The sequence below is a fragment of the Centruroides vittatus genome, unplaced genomic scaffold (genome assembly GCF_030686945.1).
Source record: "Centruroides vittatus isolate TY-2023 unplaced genomic scaffold, ASM3068694v2 contig_1114, whole genome shotgun sequence".
In the NCBI taxonomy this organism is placed as follows: domain Eukaryota; kingdom Metazoa; phylum Arthropoda; class Arachnida; order Scorpiones; family Buthidae; genus Centruroides; species Centruroides vittatus.
Window position 1 is genome coordinate 494045 of NW_027120716.1, and position 12078 is coordinate 506122.

Below are 12078 nucleotides of genomic sequence, written 5' to 3' on the forward strand. Positions count from 1 at the left end.
CTTGCCCGACAATACTAATGAAACCCGCGTGATCCTTAACTAACTTAAACCTAGGGATAGAAAAGTATAGAGATAGGGAAATGAGAAGAATTGATAGGATAGTGGGGTACCCTTGTTCTCGCTGAACTCGATGCTGGCTGGTGCTTTATTCTGCGTGTCTCTGGGTTCGTCAATGTTTTAAAAAAATCTTCTAGGATAGTTTCTTTTTGGTGTCTCTGATTCGAGAATCCAGATCCTCACCTCACGGCTCTCCATTCGGCCCTCGTAGAATTCCGTCTCACGAGCTCTCCGTTTTCGTCCGTGCTTCTTCGTGTCCGGCCGGGGAAAAAGTGACCCTTCCTGACCCAGATTTGACTCGTCCTCCACTCGAACTCTTTGTTCCACACGGCCCCCTGGTGGGTGGGGAGTGGGAAGCCCCCGTTCCCAGAAGCCAGAACAATGAACAAAGGAAGTTAGAAAGAAGGGTTAAGAAAGAGAGAAAATTATTAAAACTAATTAAATCTAAAATACATATGTACAAAAATATGGCGTACAGCCACAATTCTAATATTGGGATGCCCAGAGTTCAAATATTAACTGACACTTAGTTCAAACATTCGAATTATTTGATACAAATTAATTTGGCTATTTATGTCCTACTCCATTATATAGGTCCATCTTCTGCATATTATTTCTTTATCCTGGAATTCTCTGAATAAAATGTCAATATTGTTGAGGATCCTTCTGATATGTATATTGCCATGCATATGATAGTGTTGTTGTCTTTATAGTTTATACAGTTCCCCGCTCTGCTGGCTTTGTATATTTCTAGTTTTTCCAATTCCCTGATATGATCAGTTTGGAATGATTTCTTTATAAGGGTAGAATTCTCTAGGGCCGCATGTATACCCTGATCTGATGCATATATTGCCAGGGCTGTCATGTTGTTACCTTTGTCTATATCGTTAGCCTTTTTTGTAATGCTCTTTTTATTGATCCTATGTACACTAAGTCTCATTGAAACCTATTATCTTTGATTGGTATTTTGTATACCCCTGGTGCTCTCCTGTTATTCAACTTGTCTTTATCATTCCTTAGTAGTTCATATATAGTCTGAGTCCTTGTGTATGTTAATTTGATCCCCTTCTATTCCGCTATTATATATGTGATGAAGATTTTTGTTGTATTAGACAATTATGCGTTTTGTGTTATTTTCTGGCTCAGGAATCTTGATAGATCCTGCTAGTCCTATGTTATTGCGGATTCCTGTGTGTGGAGTATGGAGCTTCCGGGCTAACTTACGAATTATGCTCCTATTGTATCCATGTGTGGCTGCTATATCTTCAAAGTGCCTGAATTCTTTAGTTGTATCTTCTCTTTTGGTGTTGTGGGTGAACACTCTTTTTACTAACATTCTGAATGCAGCTATTTTATATTGGTATGGGTCTTCTGATTCTGCTGGTATATATAGTGGCGAGAATCCCAGCTTATAGTATACCATCGTTTGTATTTCATTATTGTTGATATGCATGGAGATGTCTAAAAAGTGCACCTATGAAGACGACATTTGGTCTAGTTTAAGTGCGAGTCCATATGGATTGTTATTGATGGTGTTTAAAAAGTTGTCAATCCACGGGGTATTTTTCCTCACCATTAGGAGAAGCCTCACTGTTTCCTCACCAGAGGAAACAGTGCATCACAGATGTACCCAACAAAACTGTTTGAGTTGCTCTTTCATTTGATGTATTATTTATAATTGTAACTTAAATGTAATAAATACTACAAAGCCTTGAAACCCAATATTCATTTTGAAACACCCTGTATAATAACTTATCATAGTACTAAACAAAACTATTAAACATAATCAATTATTAATGTTTGTTACTATAGTATTAACAAAAATTCATAGAAGTTTGTCAATACCCTTCAACTTTCTGCCAGTGTAAAGCACTGTCAATTATTAAGCTAACTAACTTTTTCTTGACAAGAATTTTTTATATGATTAAAGTCTCTTCCACAACAACTTACAGCATTACATTTCTCCAAAATGCTTGTATGCAACAATCAAGATTTTGTGAATGATCCAAACTTTTATATTAAGAGGTTGAGAATCTTAAAATTTTTTAATGCTTAATAATGAAGAAATCATTTGACTTAAAAATGAAATGATTTGTTCATTATAAAGCATACATCAAAGCCACTATACAAGTTCACAATCTCTTGCAGATCATCTCTAAGACCTGACAAGTAATGCCAAAATATTAATTCACTTGATATTCTTTCTCTGCATTTTAGTTGCACAAACTTCATCTATTAATGTAACATTGGATTGTTTAAATGCATTCCTGTTTCACACAAGTTTTCCCACCTGTTATAAAATACTTCGTGTTAACTTAATATAAATAATATTTTGAAAATATGCAGTCAAAAGTCATCTACTTATTTTCTTCTCAAGCACTTTCTGCTATTAAAGGCTGTTTTCTCCTTTCAGTTTTAGCTTTAATTTATTTCATAGAAGAAATATGTTGTTTCACAATGACTTTCTTGTTAAATAATACATAAGCAGCATAATATGTGAAGTATATTTTGAAGTTTTGGATTTTCAACCACCAAACCTGTATTTGGAAACTTGGGTAATTGGTCACAGGGAATTACACTGGTTTTAGGCATTGCAAGAAGTAATCTATAACACACATTTGCCTAAACTTATTACCCTAGTACACAAAAAGTCGTCATTTTGGTTTTGATTTCAGCTTTGTTTCATTAAAGGGTTTCATATGTGACAGTCACTTGATACAAGGTTTACATTTTGTCATTTTCCTCCAAATTTTTAAAAAAATGCTTTTAATTTTTTTTTTTACAAAACACAAACAGATATTTCAATTGTATTACTATGTATAATTCCAAAATTTATAAGATATTCACTATCAAAAATGAAAAATGCTTTTAAATGCTTTTTAAGTCTGATAAGCCTTAATAATTACATAATATTTAACTATAATTAAATAAGTTGTACAGATATCAGGATTAAGTTAAAATTGAACAGAAAATAATGCTTTTATAAATATTAAATTAAATCACTAATACCTCATATATTTCAATTCCTTTGGCACAAATAGCTAACCACACATTTGAATCAGCTTTTGTTTTTTTCCTGTGCATTTTATAAAAATGTAAATTATGAGGAGCTGTACTGTCAGAAGCTTCTTTTATGTACATAACTTGAGCTTCTCCTCGACTTAGTGATGTATTATCTTTATGCATTGCTGGTGTGTGTTTAATAATGTATTCTTCTCCCAAATTCTGTATTATCTAAAATTTAAAAAATTTTCTGTTAGAATTATCATTATATAAAATATTGTAAAAAGAAAATAATATATATATTTTTTCATTTAAAAGTGATAACTATACAATTTTAATTAAATATCATTCAAAATTTCTTTTTAATATTAAAAGAATAAAAAGAAAACAAACTGAAACAGTAGTTAAACTAATACACTGACATGAAAATATTTTAACAAAATAAATGTTTTGGCTCTACTTGGAAGACATTTAGATAACTCAAAAAGAAGAAGAAAAGAGAACAGGGTCTCAGTGATATTGATTTTGTATTGGTTAAAAATATTCTTATGGTATGTACAGTACATTGTTGAAAATAAGATTAAAACCCTAATAAAAATATCAGTTGATGCCATTTTAAATAGCACAATTGAAATCAATTAAACTGAAATGATTCAAATTAAGATAGTTAAAATGATGACAATAAATGTTCAAGTTTATCAATCATTACCATTTGAAGTATTGTCAATTGATATCATTTAATATGAATTAATGACTGTAATGATAGAAATCTGTAAAATTCAAAAGATAAAAGCCTTTTTATTTGTAATGTAATCAGAAAGATTTTACTTTTATTTAAAAGATTGTTTTATAAAATATAAATGTATTTTATATTTAAGACTTGAATAATTACAAGTTAATTATTAAATAACTTAAGTTTTGCAGCATTCCTTTCAAAGTTTCTTTTGAATGCTCTTCATAAGATTTTTGACAGTATTTCCTTTAATCATTGTGACTGAAGTTTTCCACTTCAGAGAAAAATCTTTAATATCTTTTGCTGTTTGTTCTATTTTTTTATTTTAGTTTTTACAAGAGACCAAAATCTTTCTCCATCTTACATAATTGTATTGTAGAAAAATACATGAAAATTCAAATTTTCTTTCTTTTCTGACTTACAGAGGATAAACAACTTCCAAATTCTAAAACATTACATTGAGCTAAAATTAAAGATTAAAAAGAAGTTAAATAAAAATTTAAATTTACAAACTTTTAATAATAGAAAGTATATAAAAAATAAGAAAGCTAAATTGTTGAAATTATTTGATTATCCATTAGATAATGAGAAAATAGAATGGCAGAAAAATCTTGTCCTTAACTTGTCTACTAGAAAAATACCAGAGGACTATATACGTTTCTTGTCATACAGTGTTAGTATGAATTTACCTTTGTTTAATAGAGTTATAAATACAATAGCAAATATAGAATATGCAACGTTCTGATGTGATCTTAAAAAAGAACAAGGAGAAGAAATTAAATTAAAGTAAGTGAAGATTTGAAGAAACTAAACATCAAGAAAGTTAAATTAAGGTTAGGCAAAGCAAGGTTTTACATAGGTATTTATATTAGAATTAAAAAATTCTTTAAAAAATATAATCTTTGTTTAATAAAAGCAGATAAATTGCACCAAATAGTAATAGTAATTGCACCAAATTTTTGATTGTTCGGTTTGTATGTGTATATATTGGATTGAGTCATAAATAAGTTCCGTTAGCGAGTAAGTGTAAATGACTGTCAAATACTTGCCAGATGTTGTGTTGCTTCAACTGAGTTTTATTAGTGGCTATTAGCAAATAGTCTATAAATGTAAATTTTAACACTGAAGTGTCAATAATGTAATAAAAAATGATTTTTGAATTCATTTAAAATGGAACATTTGAAAGTGCATGTACGCCATATCATGTTGTGGGAGTTTAAACTCGGCAATAACGCTACAGAAACAACAAAAAAGATTTGCAATGTCTACGGCAGTGGTGTAATTTCAGACAGAGCAGTTCGAAAATGGTTTACAAAATTTCATTCTGGTGATTTCTCCTTAAAAGATGAAGAAAGACCAGGCCGCTCCTCAGACTTTCACGACGACGTTTTAAAGGTCCTGATTGAGCAGAATCCACAGCAAACGACGAGGGAGTTAGCAGAAAAACTGCACACATCCCAATCAACCATCAATCGTCACCTCCAAAAACTAGGAAAAGTAAGCAAGCTGGGAGTTTGGGTTCCACATAACCTCAGTGAACGGAATAAAGCTGACAGAAGGTCGATAGCTGCTACCTTGCTTTCTTGGCAAAAAAGGAATCTTTTTTGGATAAAATTGTTACGGGAGATGAAAAGTGGATCACATACGAAAATGTTATTTGAAAAAGACAATGGGTTGACAAAAATTATCAGCCACAACCAGACCCTAAGCCCAGTGTGCATGGAAGGAAAATTTTGTTATGTGTACAGTGGGATTGTCGAGGAATTATCCATTTTGAGTTGTTGCCACGCAATGAAACTGTTACTGCAAATGTATACATACAACAGTTAGAGCAACTTCGGCTAAAACTTCATGAAAAGCGTCCTGCACTTGTTAACAGAAAAAAGATCACCTTATTGCATGACAATGCAAGGCCACACACAGCGAAGATTACACAAAAAAAAATTTTGGAGTTTGGCTGGTCTGTTTTGCCTCATCCACCATATTCACCGGACCTGGCACCGACAGATTTCCATCTTTTTCGGGCACTGCAGGATGCTTTACAAGGGCAATGCTTCCAAAATGATGACCAAGTCCAGGAGTTCATCCAGGAGTTTTTTTATTCAATACCACCAGAATTTTATGCAAGGAGAATTGACAAGTTGCCCGAAAAATGGCAAGAAGTCATTAATAATGATGGTGAATATGTGTTAGATTAAAGTCTATTTTTGTACATTTTATTGGCAAATAAATTTTAGTTTAGAAAACGGAACTTATTTATGACTCAACCTAATATTATATATATCATTGGACATAACTTCGCGTTACTTTTATTGTATCGGGTTATTATTATCACGTTATTATTGTATCGTGTTATTATCGCGTCATTATTGTATCGGGCTTTCCTTTCTTACTAACCCTGAGATGTAGTGTTGTTCTCCAGTGCTGCATAGTGTTTTGAAAGAATGCAATGAGTGATGGATGTATTTTGTACATATGTAGAATATGTAGCAGCCAACTGTGTGGAACACTGTCGAATGCTTTTCTGTAGTCTATATATGCCATGTGTATGTTTCTGTGTTGTTTGTGTGCTTGCCGTAGAATGAAAATTTCTTTTCGTTGATTTTTCCGTCCGATGGCGGAATTATTATTAATCAAATTGGAGACAAGTCTGCCCAAGAGGGGCAGACATTATTAATCAAATTGTCCATTTCAAATCCTCTGAAGGAGTATTTGAAATGATTCTTTGTTTTAGTTTTAAATTTGATTAATAATAATCCCGCCATTGGACAGAAAAATCAACGAAAAGAAATTTTAAAATACCGTCGCCAGGGTGCAGCTTCAAAATTTGCATTTTCCAGCGCTTGTTCCAGCAGATAAAAAGCGGAAACACCCATTGGCCGGATGGTTGAAGAGTAAGACGTCTGTATGTCACCGACTCCTTTAGTTTTAATCGGATGTTTGTGTTTTCTTTAAAGGACTTTTTTACTACTGGCGACACGAAGCCTAAAAAGGAAGGCCTGTCGCCATGTGTGTGTGTTTTTAGTCTGAAACGCAAAATAAATGGTGGTCCCTCTTGGGCAGACTTGTCTCCAATTTGATTAATACTTATAACCATTTATTTTTCATTACTACTGTACTATGGTTTCTGTTGAATGAATGAATAACTTCAAAAAGTTTGTTTCTTGGTACTGTACCATAGGCTTAATTCTAACAATAAGACAGAAGTTTAATAACATTAATATGTATGACAATAAATGGTGATTAACAGCTTAACCAGATTAATCTTCTCTAACAGATAATGAATATTGTTCGACTTTTTACAACCTGCTCTCCTCCCATTTTCCTATTTTAAGCCAATCTTTATTTGATGCCTACGATTAGCATTTGTCCTCTGAAGGAGTATTTGAAATGATTCTTTGTTTTAGTTTTAAAATATTTCATACATAATTAATTCTTTTAGAATATTAAAAATGACTTTGTGTTTTCATAAGGTAGGGTATGGATGATGATATTCATTATTTGGATTGTCCACTAAAAGTAAATATTATAGATGTCCTATTTGAAGGGTCTGTGGATTGATAAAATGTCTGTTAAGTAGGGATGTCCTCTATTCGGAAGTGTCCGTTAATGTAGATTTCATTGTATTTTAATTTTTATTAAAATATATTATAATTACTAATAAATTTGTTATATTTCATCATTACATTTTGTATAATCAAATATTATCACTTAAAAATAAATATCTAAAAACTTCTTTTTGCTTAAAAAATGTAATATGTAAGTCATGAAAGTCACGAGCAACAATTTTTTTTATAAATCACAATCTATTAATTACATAAAACTAAGAACATTGTTATATTCTATAGACTACAGACAGTGCCACAAGCAAGTAGTGACATTATTAGCTTCCATTACATGATCACAGACATCCAATAAAAAAAAATGCAACTGTTTTGTTTTGCCAGCATGCTGTGATTGAATTTCTTATTAAATAGGGAATCTCCACTGCAGAAATTCACCAGAGACTTTGGAGTGCTTATGGAGATGTGTGCATGGGCTCCAGCAGTGTTAGAAGATGGATAAAACATTTTAAAGATGGAAACACAAGCTTAGAAGATCAGTCTCATAGAGGCTGTCTGCATCTAATGAATGCAACAAGGAAAGAGTGGATGAGATCATTAAGGAAGACTAATGTGTAACAATGGAAGATATTGCAGCAAATCTTGGAATAGGGCACAGAGCAATCCAGAAGATGCTCAAGAGTTTAGGATATTGGAAAGTGTGCGCCTGCTGGGTTTCCCATTTATTGATTCACTATTGCAAATCAATAAATGGGAAACAAATAACAAACTTGAGATAAACCATCACTCAAGAACTTCTTAACAGATATGGAAATGAAGATGATTTTTTGCTGAGTATAGTATTGTGACAGATGATGAAAGCTGGTTCTACCATTATGCATCCAAAACAAAATGACAGAGTATGGAATGGCACCATCTCAATTTCCTAACAAAAAAGAAGACAAAGATAGTGACATCAGTTGGAAAAGTTATGGGGTCTGTTTTCTGGGATGCAGATGGGATGATTCTGGTAGAATTTTTTGAACTTGGGCAAACTATTAATGCTGCTCACTATTTCATGACATTTCAGAGCTCTGTCATGCATTGTGTAATAAATGTCCTGGGAAGAAGATCATCCTGCAGCACGATGTGAGGCCCCACACTGCTCATTACACCATGGAGTAAATTCAGAAAACGGGTGGGAAGTTCTTCTGTAACCTGCCTACAGAATCTGCCTACCGATTTAGCACCCTCCAATTATCATCTTTTTGGTGCTATGAAGGAAAATATGCAAGGCCAATGCTACAAAATAGTGGAGGACATCAAGAAAGCAGTGCATCAGTTTTTTTGCATTGCTGGAACAGAGTTCTATCATAAGGAAATTTTCAAGTTCTCACAACAGTGGGAAAAATGTATCCAAAAAAATGGAGACTACATGGAAAAATAAAGAAAAGTCTGAAAAATAATTTGATGTATTTGTTTTTTCAAAAATAAATTAATCTTTGATTCATAAACTTCATAAGGTTTAGATACATGGACACTTGGCAATGTTTATCAAAAAATTTATTTCAGTAAATTAATCTGATTTATAAAAAGTTGTTGCTCATGACTTTCAGTATGATCTTTGTAGTTTTAGGCAAATCAGTTAAAAAAAATTATTAGAGAGGACAAACTGCATTGCATAATATAACCACAAATTTTAATGAGAGGACTTTTTATTTTTCATTATTTCTGGTGTTTAATTACAGATAGTCTTTAATATCAGTGTTAATTGATAAACAAAATGACTTATAATATTGTTTCTAAATTAAGACTTTAATATATTTCTGAAATCTTACATTTCAAAATATTAAATAAAATTATATGAACTAAAAATAGTTACAAAACACTGTTTTCACTAGTGAATCCAGAAGGGCAATAGGGCAATCACCTCTCTTGAAATTTTTATTATAGAGTTACATTACCATAATTTCAGGTGGATAACCTACAGATTATCTGTGTTGAAAGATAATTTGAAAGGGGGTGCAGGTTATGCAATGGGGTGAGTTATATGCCAATTTTAAACTTCAGTCATGAGTTAAAATTGATTCATACTGTATGACAGGCTTGGTTGCTTGACATTGGCCAGATAGGACAATGACAGGCAATTAATCCACCAGACTAACAATTATCTATTCATATATCCACAAAAATTGATACAAAATGTTTAATTATACTCCCCACTATAAACCTGACCTATTTTGATAGGTTAAGATTTTTTTAAAATAAAATCATGCAATTAAGATACACAGAAATTGTGTGCAATTATTATTTATGATTAAAAAACCAACAATTATTTATTGTGACATGATCATAATGCTGGACTGCAATTTTTAATCTATTTCATTTAAAATATAGGCTCTCCACCTCAAATTAGTACTGATGTGTCTTGTCTTGTACATCATACTTTTCTGTCAGCAATGGAGTCATGCCAGTCATCTGTCCAACTCCTTTCAGGGGAAACTTTTTAAATTGAAATAATGTGACTTCCAGTTTGCATCAGAAGTTCATATATAGTTAATCAGGGCCTCCTGCCCCTAAGCTTTCCATGTCTGGTCTTGAATTTCATTTATCTAACATCATTCTTGAGATTAAGGAAAGACAGACAGCCAGATGGATGACAGTAAGAATTTATAGGTCTACAGTTTTTCAAATTGCAGCCCAATAGTTTTAATATTAATAAAAGTATTTTCTATTTAATTTTTTCCAAGTTTAGTTGTTTATTTTATTATTATTACTAGACAAAGGAAATTAGTCTTAAAATAAAAACAATGTTTCTTATTTATTTATTTTACACTTAATTTACATAATTGAGCCACTCACTTTCCAAATCAATTAACTCCATAAAACAAAAAGTATAAAAACTGATAATATAAATTATTTTAAAAATTCTTTTTAAACTTTAAATTCAAATAAACATTGTAGAATGTATTTTTATATACTGTCATATACTGTAACAATATACAAAATTAGTTATGTTAAAAATGTAAAAATAATAATGATTATATTAAGGATTTACAAATGGAGTTAATCGATTTGGCATGTGAACAGCTCAATTGGGACAGTTCATAAACAGCTGCAATTAAATTACAAAGGTGGCCTGCGAGTAAAGGGATGAATTTCTCAGTATTTCAGAGAGATTTCTCAGTAGCAACTTTCCTGTTAAGTCTAAGTACTATCAGTGGCGTAGCTAGCATGGGTGACACCTGGTGCGAATATCGTAGTGTCACCCTTTTTAATTCTTTTATAAAACACTGTTGAATTGTAATATCTTTGCACTCGAGCAACTTGAACGATGTAATGAATATGCAACGTTGCAATGTATTAGTTTAGATTTATAGGGTAAATCGTAGTAAGATTTTCAGCTGGTGGCATCTCCTCATAGCAAAAAAACTGTCATGTGAGGCAAGCTGTTGACCTTCTTCTTTTTTTTTTTTAGGTACAGCCCTTCCGGGTATCATCCCTACACGGGTGACACCTGGGGCAAGCTGTTCAGTGGTGATATTCAGTGGGTTTGCACAGGTTTGGCTGAACCTGTTGTTAAAATTTTCAGTTTTCCGAACCTTGTTAAACACACGTAACATTTCTCAGTGGTTTTGTTTTTTTTTAAAAATATATTAAAATATATGTATTATACTCTGTAATACTACTAAACTAAAGCCTTATACCCCGTTTGCACTGAGCATTTCAATCTAGATTGTGAGCAAGGTTGGGGACTATGTCTTGGTGCAATCTCTCTCGACCGTTTCAATCTCGACTGAAACGAGGTCTAATTGTGATCAATTCAAGAGAGTTCTTGAAACTAGATCCAGTCATAAGAGAGATCCCACAATCTCACACGTGCGAGATAATACAAGATGGCTGTGGAACACGTGTCGGGCTATGGACAGCGAAATAAAAAGGATATTGTATTTCGAGAAATGATGACATCTGTCTATTATCAGCAGTGCCATTCGGGGTGAAAAATTTCTCTACCTAAAACAAAAAAAAAAAAAGAAAAAAAGCGATAGCACTAATATACTATTGTTACCTGGTCTTCGCTCAGGGCTCATTACGCTCCAAATACGCCACTGATTATTAGATATATCGCAAGAAAAGGTATTGTATTTATTTCTAGCCAAAACTTCCATTTTGTTTGTCGGTGATTGTCAGGGAAAAATTTTCTGCTAGCGAACCCTTTGTTAACTATTTCAAATATCACCACTGGAGCCGCCCCCACCGCCCCCTAGCTACGCCTCTGAGTACTATACAATACAAATAAAGCATCTTCAAATGCATATTAGCAAAGATAATACACTAAAGTATGCTTGTGTATTTATGCCACTACTGAGCTATTATCTTTGCTAATGCAAACTCAGACTGAAAGTTATTTAATATTTCACATTTTAGACAAATGTCAGTTTTTAATTAATGTAAAACAGATTTCTACATTATAGAGTTTAAAAAATAAAACAAAAAGATTATGTCACTTTTAGTTTTGATTTTGTTAATAATTATTTTGAATTAAATTTAATACAGTAGAGCATCGATTATCCAACTCAATTGGGGACTGGGGTTGGTCGGATAACTGAAAAGCCGGATAACCGAAAAGTATGAAAAAATACATTATTAGTATAGTGTATTAGGCCTGGTTTAAATATTAGCCTCCCTTTCATGGTCGAGTCAGGGCTGCCAGCTAAAACATGCAAAAATTTAACAAAAATA

At 32.2% G+C, this 12078-nt stretch overlaps 1 protein-coding gene across 3 annotated transcripts in view; it reads right to left on the reverse strand.

Annotated features, from left to right (window-relative positions):
- Positions 1-12078, reverse strand: part of LOC136977567 (protein expanded-like) — a 75354-nt gene that overhangs the window by 23810 nt on the left and 39466 nt on the right. For all 3 annotated transcript variants that reach the window (XM_067273063.1, XM_067273072.1, XM_067273081.1), the window contains exon 7: positions 3067-3291. In XM_067273063.1, the coding sequence (XP_067129164.1) occupies positions 3067-3291 (225 nt within the window). The remainder of the gene's footprint in view (positions 1-3066; positions 3292-12078) is intronic.